This window comes from Natrix helvetica, assembly GCF_964273705.1.
Source record: "Natrix helvetica genome assembly, chromosome: 3".
Classification (NCBI taxonomy): Eukaryota; Metazoa; Chordata; class Lepidosauria; order Squamata; family Natricidae; genus Natrix; species Natrix helvetica.
This window is the reverse complement of record NC_138549.1, coordinates 112,957,895-112,979,744: the sequence shown is the minus strand read 5'-3', so window position 1 is coordinate 112,979,744 and position 21,850 is coordinate 112,957,895. Positions and strand designations below refer to the sequence as shown.

Here is a 21,850-nt window from a genome sequence, read left to right as displayed (position 1 = left end):
AAACTGGCTCTCATAATGTCCAGTGTTTCATTGCTGCCATCTAGTGGCCATACATACTTTTTTTGGCAGTGATGTGATACACCTCGTACAAGCAAGAATGATCCAAATTGCAGCTTTCTTTTGAGCAACATGACTAGTTTCTGTTTTTGGTGCTCTAAGTTCAGCCTATGTTAATTAGGACTTCCAGAGTATTCCCACTATACCTTTCAGAAAACCTAGTTTTAAAGTCTGATACATCTACATGCAATCTCTAATTCTCAACCTGGTAGCTACAACAGTCGTAGAGAGAATTAGATAATCAAAATTCAGAAACCAGAGGCTATTGAGGTGTAAGGGTCAAGATTTTTTTTAAATCAGGCTCCATGCACAGGAGAATTTAATTTATGCCTTGTTAAACTGGAGTAATTTGACAAGGCTACAAGCAAAAAGCTATGGGGAAGTTATGAAATGTTTCATGTAACAAATGATTTAAGATTCTTACATTTCAGAAGCATGGCTAAATATTTACCTGCAGGGTTTTGAAAATATGTGCTAGTTTTAAGTAGGTTCTGCTATGGCACTGATTTGAGAGCTGATTCCTCCAGAAATTTTTCAAGCAATATTTGTTTTGACTCTTATAGAATTTATTCTCATCAAACCTGTGGTTAAACAGGAAAGCTTGATGGAGGAATTCCCCCTTCTGGGGAATCTAATTTAAAAAAGGAGTAATATCCCACTTCTTAATTGTGAACTTTGTACAACTTTTATTATATATTTAAGAAACAACATACAGACACATGAACACTATACAACATACAGTAGGTGTGATAGGAACTTTAAACAACACTAACCTGTTTAATGAAAAGGCTTCTAAGACATACAACACATTTCTAAAGCCCAGTACAGACTTAAAGCAAACCAATTTTCCTACCTCCAGCCACTTTGCAGATATGCTTATGTAAATTCACTTTGTTAATATCCTATCTAGCTGGTTTTATGGTTTGATCTTCACAGGTCAGTTCTCCACTTTTCTCCTCCCCTCCCCCCACCCTCTGGCTGTTCAAATCTCAAATCCATTGAGAGATCTCCTTTTTGGTAAAAATGTCAGTTGCCACAGAACTACATCGGCTGAGCTGCAAACTGATACTCTGAAATTCTTTGAGTAAAGCTTGTGCTTTCTTTTTTTCCCCTCCTCTTCATGTGTAATCTTTCCGTCAGCAGAGAGTACGTGCATTCCTGACGCTGTTCGTTTCAAACATCCTTCCTTTCTTCTTTCTCTTGCTCCTTCTTCTCCCTTGCAATATCCCAGTTTCCCAGGTCTTTCATTTGTTTCTAAGCTAACTATTCATCTCTTCCCACCCTACCAGTTTCCTTTTCCTCATTGCTATTCCCATGGTGAATATCTTACCTTAGATGCTCAGCCTAGTTAAACAATATCCAACAGCCTAGGTCTAGGTCTAGGAAGATCCGACTTAACTTTTTCCAAAATCTCTTTGTCTATTTAGCAACCATCTCGCAGCATTTTATTTCCTGCTTCCTGCAATTTATCTGCATAGCTTAACAAATGTAAGCACTTTTCATTTGTATCAACTTTACCAGGCAATAAGTATGAATTGCTGGTGGGAAAGACAGGGGTGCATAAAACAGTTGCTTCTGCTTTGAAGATGATGGTGTTCATAAAAACTTTTGGTTCAGACTGCCACAGTCACAGAAGAAAAAATAAATGTTGTGCTCTTTCCCCAAGACTTGTGTAACCATGACAAAATTGCACAAAATGGGTGAGGTAACTACAGAGCAATGAAAGGAGGTGAGATTCTTTGACAGAAAAGTAGGACAGTGTTGCTAAAGTGAACCTCATCACAAAGGGCTGGGAGTAACTATGGAACTGTCACATTACAACTCTGATTGTCCATTAAAATAACCAGCCAACTCTGACATGTGTATAGATGGGAGCGTTTGCTTCAATCTTGTAGACAATTTGTTTGAGCAATTTCACGTAACCCTTATGTATGTTTTCCACTTGTTATTTCTTTTATCACAATGATCAGATAGAGTGTAAAATTAGGACAATGCATCAGATTGAATTCAGAATTCTTCAACAACAAATCTCTTCCCACATTTCCAGTGCAGAGAAATGTAAATCAGTTCACCCTTTCTCCATCACTTTGAAAATCCCGGTTCACAAGGTGTTCCATAAGACATAAAAGAACAAGGATGGCTTGGATTCCTTGAATTTTTAATTCCAATTCTGAAGGGTTAGGAACAGAATGCCTAGCTTTTTTTTAAAGAAGAGCTTGCTACAAAATTTATTTTCTGTTAAGTGAAATCAAAAATGAGAAAAAGCAAAAACTGTATTCTTCCACAAAAGACTTAATGCAAGGAGAAATCTGCCTTCTCTGCTTTAGGCCCCAGATGTGTACGTGATACCCAATTACTTTAAAACGTTTGTTTTCCCTATCAATAGTTTAAACATGAGTTGCAAGGGAAAGTTCCACAAGAGCAACAACAACAACAAAAACCTCTGTCCGCTTAACATGTGGGACTTGTTATTTTCTCTGTCAGCAAAATGGTTTACATCTGATGAAAGAAGAAACATTCCGCTGGAAGCTCCGACAAGTATCGGTTTCAATTTTTTATTAACCTATAGCCACTGTCTCTGAAGACTTTCAGACAGCCATGAGTAAGATTACTGTTATAATTTCTTTGAGTCCTCAGGGCTAAAAAGTTTGGAGAACTTTAAAGGTTATTCTGGGGAAAAAAAGACAGCTGAAGAAGCCTTGGTTTACTTTAATCTGAAGAAAAGAGGAGGGAGGGAGGGAGGAGGAAGGAAGGGGCAATCAGGTTCATACTGAAACAGTATTGCCTATTTTTCTTTGCTTCCTATCATTGATTTTCCATGAACCTCTTATTTACCGTATGTCTCAGGCAGATTTTCCAAACATGTTTTGTGCAAATTCAGCTTATGTTCAACATGCACATCAGTGTGCCCCAACATTTTCACTAGAAGATCCAGAATGAATCATTCTTACACACATCTCAAAATGGGCTACTCACGTCCTAAAATTTCAAGATAGTCATCTTATGTGCTTTGTGGCACTCAACAAGAAAAGAAAATAGAGTCCTATGGAAAGATACAGCTTGTTTTAACTATGGTAAACAGATTCCAAAATATTCCATCTTAGAGATGTGGACCAATGGGAATATATGTACTAGGTGAATGTGATCCTGGAATCAGAAAAATCTGAAACGTGTTATCTGGTCTTCAAAATTAGGGGGTAGTCCAGAAGCCTCATTGTTTTCTCCTGCAACAATTCACATCACTTTCCTTTTTACAGCTTTGTGACGGGAATGGCATACCACTCCAGGAAATGGAATCTAATCAGGAACATGATAAACTAAGAAGCACTCTCCAATAATATTAATGTCCATTAGGAAATCTTCAGCTTTCACAAAGATAAGAGACTACTGTCTTTTCTCTATGTACAGGGGCATCACAATATATATTCTGTGACACATACCACAGTGCTACTTTGGGTGAGTTTACTTATGATCCTGATTTGAAATTCCAATGATTAGCCCCTCCCCCTCAGCCATGTGACTGCACTTTTGGGTGCTTGAAAACCAAGCTGCATTTACAGCCATTTGCAGCATCCCCTAATCACATGATCATGTTTTACAAGTTTTGCACAAAATCAGCATTACTTCTGGTTTTTGGCAAAAATGGCCTATAGCGAACCATAGATTTGCATAATAATTAGGGGCTTCGATTAATGACCCCTGGAAAAAAGATTGTAAAATCAACAGTCATTAGTTTGACCCAGTGGTGAAATTCAAATTTTTTTTACTACTGGTTCTGTGGGTGTGGTGGTGGGCATGGTGTGACTTTGTGGGCATGGCATGGTGGGTGTGACAGGGGAAGGATACTGCAAAATCTCCATTCCCACCCCACTCTGGGGAAGCCAGAGGTGGTATTTGCCAGTTCTCCGAACTACTGAAAATTTCCGCTACCGATTCTCCAGAACCTGTCAGAATCTGCTGGATTTCACCCCTAGTTTGACCGTGGGCAGGCTCCATTATGGTCATAACTCAAGGACTATCTATACCAGAACCCTCAGCCCTGGAGTCTGATGCTAATGCATTCATCCACTGCATACAATCTTCACACAGCATTATTAAGAAACTCCCATATGCCTATTAAGCCAATTATCCAACTGGTCAACTTAACATAGATTATTTATGACTGTAAGATCTAGACTATCTTCCAGCATTTGGGAGGTTTCTTTTTTAATTTTATCTTTGACAAGTTTCCCAAAATAGAATAATGGGGGTAGAAGTATAAGTTGAGCTGCATTGCTGCCAAGATACTTCTTCCATAAATGTCAGGGAGAGAAGCTAATTGAACTCTGAGCATATGGAGCTCTGCTGAGAGAGCTAAGAAACCAGTTCTGCATGAAAGGCAAGGAACATCTTGAAGCATGCAAGACATATGTGTTTGAGATAAAAGATTGAAGTGTTTCATAATAAAAAAGGACAAAGTGAACTACAAGTGCTGTATAAAATTTTAATTAAAAAGTGGTTTCACCCTTCAACATGATTAGGCAATATGCTACACAGATGGGATTTCACATTTTAATGATTACCCACACCCATAAAAAAGATGAGACAAATAAAATCTTTTTTAAAAGAAACAAACAAACCAGAAGCTAGGATGTATGTAAATATTAGATGATTGTGTGGAAAATGAGGCAAGGAAGAAAAGCAATTTCTGGAAAATGTTTACTTTTAGAGAGCCAAGAAAATGCATTTACACAATTCTAGCCTTTGACTCTTTCATCCGGCGTGAAATTTTCCCTAACTATCCTCTACTGAAGACCAACATCAATAACCATTTTTAAAAGAGGGATGGATGAAGGTTTTAATTCTTGTGCTTACAATTGAACAACAATCTTCATTTTCTTTCTAAGTTGAGCTAGTTCCCAGCTTCCATACGTGAAACCTATGGCGAAGGATACCAAGATCCATAGTTCATCAACATCTGGAAAGCCATAGGTTTACCGTGCTTGGCTACAGGAATGCTTAATGCTTCAGAGAAAGCAATCAATGAGTGATGGCTTAAGATGTGACCTTGTAAGTAGACATAGTATATGAGCATCGGAAGAACAGATCAAATAATAAAGCAATTGCTTTTATTTCTCTGATTTTATACATGGGTATATTCATGTGGCTTTGTATGCATGTACAAGTATATAATTAACTCTCTTTTGGAGATCTTAGATGCAGTCCACATTCATTATTACATCTTATAATCAGTAAAATAGTTGTTATTGTTGTTAATGGGCTGCCATCCTTTGGACTAAAAGGCAACTTTGCAAAACTTTGGCATTGCACATCATTGCTTATAGCCTAAAACTCTTCCTTTTTGTCAGTTGGCAAAATCTCGGGGCATATTTCTGCTTTAGTAGACAACCTCATACTTTGTCTCCATTAAGGATTTTAATTGAAGGCCATTGTTCAAGTACATTTATTTTTGTCCAATCTCTCTAAATTTTCCTATTGGACATTATTAAACCATTTTTGCTACTTGTAACATAAATCAACTTTAGCAAATCTTTAAAATCTAATGAATTTATAATTGCTAGAGAAGCACCATTGTACTGTAATGTAGGTCAGACATTCAGAAATGCAGGAATTCTGCAAACTTAAGATTTACTTTCTCTAGGGTTGGGTGCTCTCTACCATATCATCAGCAGTCAATACAGTGTTTTATGTTATATATTAGTACAGAGACAGGCAAACAAACTATTGAAGCCAGTGATCCCGAGCCCAAGAAAAACAAAATAAACATTTTAATACAAAGAATAGTACATACTGTTACTATAGCATAGAAGAATCTATGTACGGATTATAGTTTCACCCAGACTATTAATACCTTTACACTTAAATTCATTTTTTTTCAAGACCAGATTTTTGAGATTATTGGATTCTAAGCCTGCTACAAGAGAAGAGTCTGCCGTCTAAGGAATTTTTGGAGGGCAAAAGGCTTATTCAGAGCTGCTTACGATAAGCAAAACTGAGCTTCCACCCATTTACTTAGTTTTTATTTCCCTCTCTCTCTCTCTCTCTCTCTCTCTCTCTCTCTCTCTCTCTCTCTCTCTCTCTCTCTCTCTCTCTCTCTCTCTCTTACACAAAAAGAAAAGCTTTGGAATAATCCTAGAGAAGGACGCCTGAGGTAGATGTAATTCTTGATGTGCATTCTCTCGGGAGTTACAGGCCTTGTTTTCATTCTTCATCCAAATCTCTTACTGAAAGAGTTGGTATTTCCACATAGATGTTGCTTGGTTCTTGACATATGTGGCTTTGAGCTTAACTGCAGCCCAACTCACTGTGTTTAAGCGCATTTCATTCTTTAATGCTCCCCAATTATTCCAATAACATAGAGAAATGCAATGGTACAAGTAACATTTTGGTAGCTCTGAGGGGCTGAACAGAACTCAGGAGTGTGATATCTTGAACATCATCAAGTCATTTTAAAAGACCTCACTTTTCAGGTGTGCAGGAACAAGACTGCTATTTGAGCTCTAATTCAGGAAAAATTGAGAAGACCACAAACAGAACCCATAAAATATGAGCCATGCTGGGCCTCTGCAGATTCTGACCGATTTAACATTCAGTTCCATCAGACGAGGAACAGCAGCTGTTTAATTCTGACAACTACATGATTAAAAACCCATAAACCAAGAAGGCCACAGTGCTATTTTTTTTTAGGTGCTGGGCCTCTTAAAAACAGTACCTTTTTTTAATGTAGCGATAGATCACTTCTGTGACAAAAACTGTCAAAACATCACAAACAATGCCTTTTGTTATTGTTGTAACCCTGACTGGAGCAGAGACATTGCTCCCTGTTTTTATTTGCAAAGTCAAAGCACAAACCCAAACATTGAACAGGTTAAAAGACTTCCTGCTGGTAAAATTAACCTCCTGATTTGGCCAAATTAGGGTGGGGGAGGGCAGGCAGTGGGGGAGGGAGAGCCTCAAAACAATAAAAAGAAAAAAAATGAAGAAAACTATAAAGCACACTACTTTTCCATGATGAAAATCTTCCCCGAGATTTTTAAACTGCAATTTCTATTGATAGCAACTATCAATAAGGGAAAAATAGGAAGAAAGAGGTGTCAGTCATCATCATCAAAGATCTGGGCAAAGAGTCAAGTCATTAAGTCACTCTTCAAAATCCAATAAGGTTGCAGCTTTTTAAATTTTGGGGGAAATGAAGTTAGATAATAGATAGATGAGAAACAGACAGACGGACGGACGGACAGACATTGTTATATCACAGCTCAACTGAAATTGCATTGGTTCAGTAAAAGAAAAGATGCAACAAAACAAAACCCCAAATTCATAGGTGGAATTACAGGTGTTAAAACACCTGGCAGAATTCATTCCTGATACAGGAAATAGTTCCTATTAGATGAAGTTTGGTCTACTTCCTCTATGTCTTCTCCTAGAAACATAAGATGATTCACCAGTACAATACTGAACAACTGATTTGAATAATCTGCAATGCAAATTTTAGCAACAGAGCACCACAGTAGATTCATGTATGTGAAATAAACTTCATGCATAACAAATGAAAGCTAGATAACGTTAACTACCGAGCACAATGAAATTAAAATAGTATAATAATAAATTGCTGGAATATAAAAATAACAGAAAAATAAGCAAAGAATTTGATTCAAAACAAAAATAAGAGGATAAGTAATAGTGATGTCATTGCTTATATATTGTAACAAAAAGCATTCATTTATAAGATGTATGTTACATTTATTGATTAAACAACAAAAATGCAATTTAAATTCTAGAGAGACGATCAGAATGTTTGGAATGCATAAGGACACAAAGCAAATAACCTGAAAGTAGAAGAAAGACATGATTGAAAAAAGAAGGTCTAATTAGGAGGAGAAATTAAGGAAGCCACACTGGCCACAAACATCAGATCTCCATGATTCTGCCAAACCCTTCAGATTACTGAGTCATTAACAAAGGGTAGAAAATAAAGTGCAACAAAAAGTTACGAGGTTTTGGGACTAGAGATCCCTAGCGTGAAGCGTTCTGTCATTTATAAGGTACATAGTTGAACACTTAATTCCTCTAGCTAGCACTATTTTCTATATTGGAATAAATATGCAAAAAATACTTTGCAGACAAATCTGATTTTCTGTAACATCTCAGCATTATAACCAGAGGTTTAGGACCATCTATATTTGCTTCTTTAAGCTTTTTGACCCAAAGTCAGCTGCAGACATGTATCCCTAGTTGGAATCCATAGTTTCCTCTACTTGCTGACCAGTAAACTTCTGGAGCTTCTTCTTGGTATATAACTCAGGTTATGCACAGCAAACCATTTATCAAGTGGTTAATTTACCAATTGACCTAGTCACTTTCCACTGTTTTGCTCATTTGTGTTTCTGGCTGGCTGTTTCACAGGGGCTTAAAGCATTTTATTTCTTGGACAGAGAATATAAAGTAGTCTACTTAAAAAAACAAGACTGGTGCATCATAATAGAGTTTTAATTGGTAAATTCTTATTCACCTTCTATTTATGACATTGCTGGATACATCCATCTGCTCTGCTCACACAAAGAAGCTGACTTACCACTCAAAGGGAGTCAGATTTAGAAATATTTAAGTATTAACCTATTGGAAAACTTTGAGATTACCATTAATGCTTCATTGTCTGTATGCAACTAATAAAAATAGTTTGACCAACTCACCATCTTCTCAATACATTTTTAGATTGTTTTATTTCCTTACACTGCATAATATAGCAAGAACATCAGCAGGACATTCACATTGTGCAACTGTTTTGTTGTTTAAAGAAAGGAAATGCTCTGTAAATCCTGGCTCTTTTCATTTATCTTTATTTCCCTGGAACAAGCAGCTCTTTTAACAATGCAAAACAAAGCTGGTGGAATTGTGCCATTCCCCCATCACTGGTAGACTGCTTTGTGGATGGGACAAGATAAGGAATAAGGATGGGAAAGCGCTATTTAAAACCCCACTTAGGAACTTAAGACATTTACATTTGATAGAAGGGATTTAAACTGCATCACAATGCAAGGTGCACACAATAATCACTGTTTATTTCTATGTTGATTCATTTGCCTCTAACATCAGTTACCACACACCTTTGTCAAGGAAAAGGTAATGCCAGAGCAAGCTGTTTGCCAACTCACAGAAAATTAGCCAACAGAGAGTCAAAATGATTTGAAGCTTATCTGTGAGTGGATAGCAGGCTTTTTACCTGTTTTTCACATCTGAAATAGTCCTTAACAAGCCAAATTGATGACATTAAAGTTGAAAACATTCACAGCCACTTCACTTTGCTGGGAAAATGTGAAGTGGTTGAGAATCCACACATTTACAGAGACCACTGGGACATTCATTTAAGCAAGGCTGGAAATAGACATCTTAGTTTTAACTGTTTGGAAAGAGATGCTTCTTTCACATTCCTGTGAAAGCTGCTGAAGCACCTTTCTTTTGATGCAGATTCTTGCAAAAAAAATATTTGGGGGGAAGAATTTACCCAGTCTTACTGGATGAAACTTGAACGAATTTACCCAGAGTTATTGCAACTTTTGGTTCTGCTAATCTCAGGCTCATTTTTAACACAACGAGATTCCATAATAGTAACTGGAAAACATTAACTGAGTCAAAAGAGGCTGGATATTTACGAATCCTGCAACAAGAAGCAGCTTTATACATTATGTCAATGTTTCTCAATTTCAGCAACTTTAAGATCTGTGGAGATTGAGAAACACTGCATTATGTAGGAGAACATTGGGCTGTTGCGGATCTTTGTGGGGGCACTTCATTTCACCGAAGGAAGAGCAAACCCTTCACTTGCTTCATTTGCCTGCACTAATACTTATGATAGCTCGCAAAAGCTTTTAAGCATATGCCTCTTCTAGTGCTTGAAAGTGTCTCCAGGGGAGGTAATGATGAAACATGGACTGCATCACATCTTCACCTCAATACAACATAGTGCAGTGCTTGTGCACTGCAGAGGACCTCAAAGAGGTGAATTAATGCTGCTTCAGACAGTTTAGTCCTGTTTAATCAGACTGCATTTTCTGTAATGTAACATATCAAAACGGAGTGGGTGACTTGTTCCAGAAGGTTTAGGAGCACTTTGCTTTCCCTTTTATCTTCCCTTTACTATGCTGTGTAGAATGCAAGTCTAAAAGCAATGGTACTTTCAGAACTGGATAAACAGTAGGTAGATATACACAGACTGCACTGACAGCATTCAAATCACTTTTACTCAGAAGCCTCACAGAATCCCAAAAGATTTTAGAAAAAAATGCCTATAATAACCACCAATAACTCTTCAACTGCTCCACCATGTCAGTGGAATGGTGCTGAGGAAATCAAAACACTTTTACCTGGGGGCAGGCTTCTGAATATTTATTCAAATCAGGAATCAGGTAGGAGAAAACCCAGCTTTTCTTCAACATTTGGATGGTGAGCACACAGGACTAAGATTTCATTCCTCCACCTCCGTTTGCTCTCTTATGCTGAGTTGTAATTACTCAACAAAGTTCTGAGGGAAGAGTTCCCTGGTCTACAGGGAGGGAGGAAAACACGGAGTCTTAAGGAGATAAAAAATCAACCAGATTGTTTTCAAACAATTTGAAATGGGAAAGTGGAGCAACCTAATAATCTAGCAGCTTTTCATCTCTTATTTACACTCATAAATCAGGTTTTGTTTTCTAAATGAACAACTGAAGATGCTTCTGGGATGAAAAGTGAAATGCCTTCAAGGAAAAAGTCCAGCTGCCTTTTGAAAAAGCACCTGGATGTCTGAGAGTCCATAGACATTTTATTTTCTAGTCACAGATGTCATAATAGAATATGGCAAAGGCACAATGCAGTATTTCTTCACAAAATAATCACTAATAGTTTGTATTAACTGTATCCATTTTTCTTCTAGATTCATCCAAATAGATTTGTTCTCTCCTTGGCTCATCTACCTTTTCAATTAGTAATTAAACAGTCAATATAAACAAGCTATAGGTTTTTAAAGGGGTTCTTATAGAACATAACCTAGTTGACCTCCATGTCAATGATTAAAACCTTAATCATTAAAACCTTAAAACCCACCAACTGCACTGGAAAAGAATATAAACACTGTAAGTGGCATTTAGCCATTAAACTTAGTTTCTAGTAGCTTTTAAAGATGTAATATTCCAATAAAATAACATTGTTGGGACTGCATTGCTTTTCATATGCATACTGCTAGCTGAGAATACTTCTTTGTATTACAATACAACTTAAAGGAAGACAGATGCTACAGAAAATGAGGTCCTTTGGCATTTTTATGGAATGGATTGTTAGGAAGTTGCCTCATGGCAATTCAGCTGACATTTTACACCAAGGTATTTATTTATCCGGTTACTTTTCCAGTTACTTGAGTCATTCGGATGTTCTGTTTTGTTAAAGTTTCGGGCACCACTTACATTTTATCTTGACACATTATGATTTTCATTACATGCCACCCTAAAAATGTTGCTAGTGGGAAGACTTAAATAAATAAGATCGCTTATCTGTCCAAATTTTATTTCTGAATCCTTATAGAAACATCTTTTAAAAAATGGATTAAACTCATCAGTAGAAAATGGGCACAGATGGCAGCATTATATGATGTATTTTGTACTTTTTAGAGTCTGGAAAAAATGCAGCCGAAATTACCTTTGAGAGTCTATTTCTGGGTGGTTTGAGAAGAAATGTTCCAAAAATACAACATATCCTTTTTCCTGGCTTTAAATCTTGTGATGCTTGATGAAAGTGGGCAGCCTGTTCTGATTTGTACATGTGGGATATACTAGTGGAAGGCTAGAAAGGTTTCTTCTCGGGGGAAGTTTCAAAATGGTTGGTGAACATTTGGTGGCCTTTAGCAATGAGATGCCAGCTTTGCCAATACAGTTCTGCCAAGACATCCTTTAAGCTTGCAAGGACAGAATCCAAATCTGTTCAGACGAAAGCAAGGAATATGCAAAACATTGATATTTGGGTGGATATGATACCCCAGGATGCCTGAGTTCCCCCCCCCACTTCATATATGTAAACAACGCACTGGCATCTCCAGTAACATTGGGCTCTCAAGGGAAATTTGGGAACAGGTATAATAAGAAAGAGTGTTTTAGAAGATCTTGGAGGTCTTCCAGTGTAATCTCTTGTTAAATACAGGATCTGAAAAGCAGGATGCAGTGTATAACAATTAATATAATATATAGCATACAAGTATGCCATGAATGCATGTGTTTGTTTATACACACAAACAAAAAAATAGTCCAAATCAATATATTATAGATTGGTACATAGATGGTTCTCAACTTCCAGACTGAGAGTCTAACTGTCCCAAATCATTAAGCTTGCTTTTGAGCCTAAGAAAGGGAAGGACTAGAATCTGGGTTTTTTGCAGTCTAACACTGAAAAATCCCACATTGTCTCTCACTCATACACATAAGACCTACTTATATGTATGCGTGAAGGAAGCAGCTTCATGAGAACGGCAGAGAGTTAGCTTATTACATCTGATGAACAGATCTATGGACAACCACAATCCTTGATTTGGACACCCAATTGGCTTGAAAAGATTTGGACAGCCAAAGAAACCATTAGCAGATGATGCAACTCAGTTCAAGGTGTTAACTGGAAATGACTTGCAGTGCAGTTGAAGCAGTTAGAAAGAGGTTGAATGGGCGATCACCCTCCAGTGAATTGATTAGGGCTATTGATAATGATGCAGTCCCCCTTTTTTCTTCACACTTAGAAGAAATGCCTGAAATACATGTTTTGAAGCAGAAATGTGTATAAATTCTTTCACCTGCACTTAGAAAGTTATTTAGCAAGCTTTGCAGATATCACTCTCCTCTGCACTTTTCTCATAGACATATTCTTAGCAACGGGTCAGAATTCCCAATTTATTGACCAGACAAGTGATCAGACCATCTCTAGGTGATGGTTGCTATCTTTGGCAGTAGGCTAATTATCCACATTGTCAAATTATGGGCCAGAAATGTCATTGGACTATCCCAAGGTGCTGTCTAGTAAGTATCCAGTTTTATTTACAAATGTCTCTTGCAGAGGATCCACTGCCTGGAATGATCAAGTGCCTGATGAGATGTTCTTATCCAGTCATCTCCAGATGTTTGTCTGTTTGTTTTAAACATGATAAAAGTGCTCCAGGAGCTAGATGGTTCCAGGATGCTCGCCTGGCAAACGGAATGGATCTGTTCCTCGTTTCCTTTTTCATTATTTTCCTTCCATTCATCCTTCCTTCCTTCCCTCCCACCCTTTACCTATCCATCTCCTATAAATCAGGGCAAATATGTGTGACAGACAAACATAGAAAAAGTTACTCCTTCCGCTGGTCTCCCTCTCTCTCTCCCCCTCTTCAATTCAGAAATGTTATATTTTATTCTAATTTCTAAACAAAGCAGTGCTTGTGCAAAAGTTGCCCTGCTTTGCATGTGTCTGTGTTGCAAAATCCTCTCCCTCTTTGCTTTGATGGCAACAGCATCCCCCCTTTCTTCCTTCTTTAGTTGAATACTAAAGTAAAATAATTTATCATTATCAAATTGAAATAAATTACTTATTATCAAATTGGAATGTTCAGTGCAGAATCTGACACATCATGATTCAACCTGTTTGAAGATCTCTAATGGACAACTCAACATTTCATGTGGCAGCCTTTGATATTGGATGACAGCTCGTTTAATCAGAAAGGCTGTTCTGATATGAAGCCTGAACCTCTTTCTTTCTTTCCTTGCAACTATAACTTACTGGTTCCATTCCTATATTCTAGAACTATGGATATTATATTCATTACAGAAGACTGTGTGACTTATCTTTCAGATATTTGCTATCGTTTCCCTCATTTGTTTTTTTTTTCCCTGCAAACCCAGTTTATAAAAAATAATTTAATTGTTCCTCATGGGGCTTCATTTTCAAACACCTTGCTACTTTGCTAGTCCACCAAACTCCCTCCAGTTTATCATTTTTGAACCGCAGAACTTCTTGAAACCTACATTTCACCTGTTACTCTCTGAACTCCTGCTTCAATCTTTCCTGTTTAACTGAACAGACTTCTATATTTCATCTATTTTTTAAAATAAAATCTTTCCTTTATCTCACTGAACTGATTAATTTGCTATAAATTCTTAGAGACTGCCATCTGCTTTTTGTGTACACCTTGTATATATCATTAATTTCAAATATTATATAATTGTGTTAAGTAGTGATTAATTATAGTTCTTTTTTTAAAAAATTCTGGAATGTGTAATAACTTCCAGTATAATAGGTCTGAAAGAATTGATGCTATCGGACGCCCCACTTTACAATCTTCTTCTTGTCACCACTCACAGACATGAAGCACAAATACAATGACATGACTCAGAGACGGAGATAAATGATGATGATGATGATGTATTTCAGCAACAGTGTTAGAAATACAATTCCAGAAGCAACAGGGAAAGACCTCATATATTTGCGCATAGTGCAAGTGCAAAATCATGGACAAATGACTTCGATTTTCCTTAATTGAAAACTTGATGCTTGAGAATGAGAAACTAAAACTGCTGGCATGCCTATAAATTCATAACACTACATCGTAATAAAAATCCTCCAGATTTTATTTTTGCATTGAAAATCCCAGCCTCAAAAATTTCACATACTTATGTAAAAACAGTTCCGTTAAAAAATAGAATACAGTCATTAGACGAATAATAGTCTTCGTAATTAAAAAATACTGATCTTATACACTGTTCATTTTCTTCTATAGCACTTATTAGGAATTTAGTTTGATTTATTCTTTGAAAGTGAACTGGAAGCTTTTCTATACATGTCTCGATAGATTTTTTCCAGGCTTTCTTCAAAGACGGCTCTGTGGGGCTTGTTTTTATATTCCGAAACTTGACTGGTCCAATATTCATCATTATCCAAAGGAACCATGACGTTTGGCTGGCTGAATGAACTGGCAAAGCCCACAAGCACCCAGACCAAAATAAATAAATGAAAATAAAGCAAATCATTACTTTTCAAAATTCAGAAAGAGTAACAGGCATTTAACATTTATTTATTACACTCTATATAATTTGCATTGTGTGTTAATTACTCATAAACTAAGATTAATGTCTATGGCAAATATTTGCTTATATGAAATACCATTTAGAAAAAGGCACATAATGCTAAAATATAACGTGCTGCTTGCCTGTCTGGAAAACTCTAGGCAGTGATGGTGATCTCTTTCCAGGAATAGGGTATGATGTTATTACTTTCTATCTGCACCTGCATTTTAATCTACCTGATTAGAGCTTCTGCTTATCAGTCTGCTTCTCATTCCAGTATCAGATTAGGCCTGAAGATTACACATTGCACAACTTCTTTCACACTTCAAATAACATGGGAGCCTTCTTACATCGTGCTTATTTTTTATATAAACAGCCCTAGCCTGCTGGAATGCAGCTCCAAAAGTATCAATACTTTGCACCTTTCATGCTACTAAAGGCAAATTCTTTTTTTTTCTTTTTTGGTTCTCCTTTGGATGACCCCTTAACACATCCCTGTTAGTCTATTTTTCACAGGAGTTGTACTTCCTTCTCCTCTCCTCACTGTGAAGATACAAAACTCAAGAGATGCAGCTTGAAGGAATGTAGACCTGGCCTTGGGAGTAGAGGAGGTAGGTAGGTTAAGGGGAGACTTTGGGAAAAGATTAATCAGTCCTGAGAAAGAAGGACACGTGAGAAAGAAACTCAAAATAACCTTGCTTTGCTTTGGTTTGGTATAAGGTGAGGCAGAGAGAAACTCTGACAGGCTTTCAAGATTCTTATTCTATCCTACAGCAGTAAAGAGTTTTGGGCAGGGGTGAAATTCAATAGGTTCTGACAGGTTTTGGAGAACCGATAGCGGAAATTTTGAGTAGTTCAGAGAACTGGAAATACCACCTCCGCTGGCCCCAGAGTCGGGTGGGAATGAGGATTTTGCAATATCCTTCCCCCAAGAGTGGGGAGGGAATAGGGATTTTGCAGTATCTTTCCCAGGCCACGCTCACCAAGCCACGCCCACAGAACCAGTAGTAAAAAAAATTGAATTTCACCACTGGTTTGGAGTGAAATCCTTGCTATGCCTGTGTTTGACCTTGCCTACTTCAAAGGTATAGCACATGCACATAATAACATGTAACTTTTTAGATAAACTTTAGTTGCTCTTAGGCATCTGTTCTTAGGAACTTTGAATAGTCTTAATAGTCTTAATAAGACTTAATAAGTCTTAATAAGACTTAATAGTCTTAATTCTATTAATATAAATATGTTCTAAACACAAATCCTAGTGAATGAACTGTATTCCGATCGGTTTTGATAGTCTCCCAAAGTGCTTTTTTTCAAACTACAACTGGGCTTCCTTCATTTTTCATTTTTCTTGAAGACATTTCACTTCTCATCCAAGAAGCCTCTTTAGTTCTAACTAACAGATAGGGAATAGAAAGGATTTATATTCTTTGCAGTAAGCACTCTGAGGTTATTGAAACCAGATGGGAGTTAATCTGTGTCCTCAGAGTCACTTGAATCAGTGCAAACAAGTGTGTGGATCCTTCTTGGGACCACTGAAAGGCTGCATTGTAAACAGGAGTTGTTGTCATTACACACACATCCTCGAAAGAGGTGTGTTCAGTTTTAACACAGATAGCCTCATTGACTCCTTTTTCAAACCAGTGGTCTTTTCTGTCCAGAATGTGAACTTTACTATTCTTTTCATTCAGATGCAGAATGACTACTGAATTTCTATCCCTGTTGTATTGGTTTCTCCTATGCTGTGCTATGCATTTGCATAATAGTTGTTTCATTTCCCCAATGTACAATTTTGCACTGCACTGCATATACAATGTTGCCTTGTTTGTGTCTGGGTGCTTTGGTCTTCTATCTTAATATGTTCCTGATTTCCCTAATTCAGGTGATTCTGAGGACACAGGTTAACCCCCAGCTGATTCCAACAACCCTCAGAATGTTAACAACTGACTGATTGCAAAGAATATAAATCCCTTCCATTCCTTACCAATTAGTTAGAACTGAAAAAGCTTCTTGAATGAGAAGTGAAACATCAAGAAAAATCAAGGAAATCCAGTTGCCATTGGGAAAAAAAGCGCTTTCTGCGACAATCTTGACTGAGAACCTCCATAGACAGTGTTTTAATAGTTTTCTCCTGCGTGATTAATTTTGGGATCAGGAAAACTACCAAGGAGACTTGTGCATGATTAACAGAATGTAATCTTATAATTATTCATAAGTGAAACCTCGGTTACGGATCCTGCTCCTGAAATGCTCTCTCTACAACGGGGGTGCCCAACAGCTGGGCTTTGGCCCACTATTGGACCTGAGCTCTTAGGAACTGGGCTGTGGAGGTGGCAGCCAAACACGTGTACACATGCATCCCCACTTGCACGAGCGATGGGTGAACGTGCCCACAATTTGTGCAAATAGAGCTGCACATATGTGCACGCCGCTTACACAGATCCATCCCCTCTCTCCTTCCGGCCACCCACTCTGCAAAGCAAGAAAGATTGGGAAACTCTGCTCTACAACGTCTGTGAAGTGCTTGCTGTTAGGTTACCTACTGAAGTTCTGTGTCTTTGTCTTTCTTATATAAATATTATAGGCAGGGATTTTTAAACATTTTCTTTCCATTTTATATCACTTCATTATACTGAAATACATTTTATTTACAAACTTCAAGATAGGAAATGGTATTGAAGTGTAAGAAAGGAAGACAAAAATAAGTAAAATTAGCACGTGTGTGACTTAAAAGAAAGAGAAACAGCATTCTGTGTCCCTCCCTTTTATATAAAGGGTTTGATCACTCTTCACTCAGAGGAAGCACATTTTTAGAGTAGCTTTTACCAGTCAGGTATTAATCAAGACAACAGTTGGTTGATTACACCCTAAACGTATCTGTACCAGCCAATTCTGAGTTTTTCACATTTTCATTCTTGGCTTGCATTTGAAACAAGCAACTTCAAACTATCCATAATAATCTGGATTTGCCAACGTATTACTCAGTCGGCTTCTAACGAATTCAAGCTCCTTCACTTAAAACTAGTCATCACAACACAGCCTAAGACTTACTTCCAAAGAGTGGCAGTGATTTTTGTTGGTTTCAGATCAGCATACTGACAAGGTCAGCACTCACTTTCATGCAGGGCCATTGGCCATCCCTTCCTCACAAGGAATCCCACAATGAAATGGACAGATCTACATCCATGTTGGAAAAATGCTATCCTAACTGAAAAGTACTCTGATAAGCTAAAGTGAAGCTTATCTGGGGGTTACAAGCAGAAATTGTATTAAGAGCAGGATAATGGCACTGACTCCACTTTCAGAAATACCTGTCATCTACCTGTCACATGGTTTTGTTCCATATCCTTTAGAGTTTCACAAGTTCCTTTCAAAGTCACTTTCATACTAAATATTTCAACACCACATATCTACTGGGAAATCCCAGAGGTTTTCAATCATTTATTTTAGTGTGAACATTTGGTCAGCAAAACTACTTTCTCTTTTGAACTCTACTTTAGCATGCTATTTATAAGGACATCTTCAGACCTGAAACTGTCAGAATATCCTTGAGCCTCCTTATTTCCCAACTCGCTTGACTGGCCTAGAGGATGAGACAAAGCCATCAGCCCCTGACCTTACTTGAATATTAACATTTCAAAGTCAATTATTCTCAATGATGTTCTATCTGTAAGAGTTGCAAATTCTTTATTAATGTGTTGCATCTCCCACATTGACTCCATCAGAATATACATATATGGATTACAGAAAAATTCAGAATACCTGACTGGTTGGTAATATCAAAGTATGGGTTAGGTTCTCAGTTAAAAGGAGAAACTTTAATATAATGGTAAGTACAAACTTTGCATGTGAAAAAACAAATCATCCCTGGTTCGATTCCTGGTATAAAATGGCGACTGGAAAAGCTCCAGCCTAAAATTCTGAATGTTACTGTTAATCAATGTAACTGATGCTAGTTTAAATGACTTAACAGTCGGAGTGAGTATAGTTTGATATGTTCCCACTGAAACAGTAAAGGGTTTATTCTTCCAGTGACATCAATGCCCTGTAAAGAGCCCTACATCATAGTAGTGTGGCTTTCATTTATACGCACAAAGAAACAATACTTAGTAATATAAGGATGACCTGCATCAAAAACACATCTGACATAATTTTGGGCATTATTAGTTATCCCAGTACTGACATGGAAAGCTACAAAGATGCAATGGCTATTATGCCATTAAAGTAATGTTATGCAGGAAGAAGCAAAAGACAAGGAGAAAGGCAGAAAATTGCATCTACTAAAAGCAACAGAGGTTCTAATAGCTGTGGTATGCACATAATATTAACCATATAAGGTCTAAAGTTATTTCAGAGAGAATCTGGGTTTGGATTGAGAACTGGGGGGGGGGAGGGAATGGGAAGAGGGGAATGATAATGGAAAGAGAGCTTACCTGTTCTGAAAATTACTGTTTAAAGAATCTGTATGTGAAAAATCTCTTTTTCTGAAATCAATTGTCCTAGTGGAGTCTCTTGTCTTAGCAGACACTTCCTTTGACAAAGAAGTCTCATCCTAAGAAATAAAGAATTAAAAAATATTAATTTCATCTGATAGTCAAAACATATTAATTACTTTTTTAAAAGTATTTAAGCTATTTTTAAGTTGACTCCTTCCCCCAGCAATATAGGGAGTAACATTGACTTTTATGGGATTTCTTTAAGGCTAGTAATATGTGTGGACATTAAAACCTACATCATATATTTTTAATAATTAGAAGCTATTTATTATTCTATATCAGACATCTATAAAGACAACTTTTCCCTAGATGCCAAACTAGAAGTGAAAGGCACTTGTGAATAATTCATAGAAAATGAACTATTTCTATTTAGTCCTAATCAAAAAGCTGAAAAAAAGTAGAATCCCTTACTGTGTGCCTCATTATCAATTTCTTGACAACCTCCCCTTCCACAGAAAACAAGATTCTTCCCAAGTTACTATAACAAAGAAATATTGAGAGGATAAGGTTGCACAAATCTCAGCAATGGAATTATCTTCACCTTTCCAAATATGAATGTCTTCCAGTTCCTAAGGTGGATATACTTTAAGCCTCTTATTCATGGCTTCTATATAAATTGAGGAGGAGGAGGAGGATCTTGTAGCTGACAACAGAGGAATATCCAGCTGCCTAAGAATGAGATTCACCCACCAATTCTAAACATGCCACTATGTTGGTATTTGGACAAACTAAATTTGTAATACTGTAGATACATTTCCTTTTTCTTTAAATGTGCTTCCTTTTTCTCTAAAATTTGGCACAAAGCAAGAGAATATGCTCCATCCCCTACATTATTTACCCATACCAATGAACAAATTGCATACTTACATAGTAATTTAAACTGAATTAGAAGACAGAACTGCATTCTTTATTCTCCTATTGCCCTTCCATTCCATGTAATATTGAATGGTGCTTTGGAAAGGGGAAGATATTTCCTGAAAAAATGTTTCATCCGGCCATTTCTTAGAAGTTATGGGTATGCTCTTAGCATCCAGAGAGCGGAAACTGTAATGCCTGAAGGAACTAGCAAGCTGAATAGTGAACCTCTGTTTGCTATAGCTGAAGGCTTGGCAATTACATGAAATGGTTAATGTTGCTTAAAACCTGAGGAAGGGAAAGAGATGCCAATTGATTTTCAGACTTACAAATGTTAGCTTTTGCCTTGCACTGTGCGTTCTTAAAATATTTTTCACTCGTTTATGAATCTCGTCCCCATTTATTGGTGTGCTCCAACCTGTATAATACCTAAAATTCAAAAATAAAGATAACGAGTTAGGACACTTTATATGAAGATTTTAAATTATAAGCATGGATTAACATATTGAGTACAACTCATTATTTTTGCTTTTATAAATGCAGAAAGATAAAGCTATAAATAGCTATTTGTTACAATGGCCAAATATTATTTTTAGAAGAAAGAGGTTATGTCTCTTAGTATCAATTGGAGAGGATTACAAACAGGAGAGTGCAATTGCACTTTATAAATGCACATATTTGGCCATTGTAGAAAGAGAACACTGGACATTTTTAATTTTGGTAATATGTAGCATATAGTCAATATAATATTTTACAGCTGCAAAGCATACCACAGGTGGGTTACACTCACTCCCATCTTTGCCACTATAGTATCAGAACAGTATCAGATAGCAATGAAAATAAGTTAGTTAATATACCAGAAGAGCAGAGATGAGCAATTGCCGTAATATCCAAAAAGGGAAAGCAGGAGGATCCAAGAAAATTCAGACCAGTTATATGCAAGCATTCAGAAAAGAATACTATCATTAACAGTTGTCATCTTGGATTTGTCAATAATAAACTATGTCAGCTGAGCTTATCCTTTTTTATGATAAAGTACCTAGTTTAATAACACCAGGAAATGTTGTGGAGCTACTGTTATTTGACCTCGATGAAGCATCCAATACAGTGGATTATTGTATCTTAGTGTCAAGGCCAGATCAGGAAACAGACTCCACATGATCTACTGAAATTCTCCACTGATGCAGAGTATATTAACAATATCTTGAAAACTTGACAGAATTTCTCTCTGCCTTTATATGAAAGAGAATCAAGGTAGGGCAATCGAGTTTCTTTTTCACCTCTCTTCCTTTCCAGGGCTAAGTTGCTGTATATCTAACAGCTGCTGAATTCCTTCTTTAAGGCTATCTCTAGTCTCCTCTGGACCTTGTGGCCAAAATAGATAAATGCAAG

The 21,850-nt window shown here is 37.0% G+C and overlaps 1 protein-coding gene across 2 annotated transcripts in view; it reads right to left on the bottom strand.

Moving 5' to 3' along the window:
• Positions 1 to 14,446: 14,446 nt before the first annotated feature.
• Positions 14,447 to 21,850, bottom strand: part of SPATA6 (spermatogenesis associated 6) — a 45,101-nt gene continuing 37,697 nt past the window's right edge. For both annotated transcript variants that reach the window (XM_081946112.1, XM_081946113.1), the window contains exons 11-13: positions 20,788 to 20,887; positions 19,541 to 19,659; positions 14,447 to 15,013 (exon numbers count right to left, since the gene is read on the bottom strand). In XM_081946112.1, coding sequence (XP_081802238.1) covers positions 14,836 to 15,013; positions 19,541 to 19,659; positions 20,788 to 20,887 — 397 coding nt within the window. In that variant the 3' untranslated portion in view covers positions 14,447 to 14,835. The remainder of the gene's footprint in view (positions 15,014 to 19,540; positions 19,660 to 20,787; positions 20,888 to 21,850) is intronic.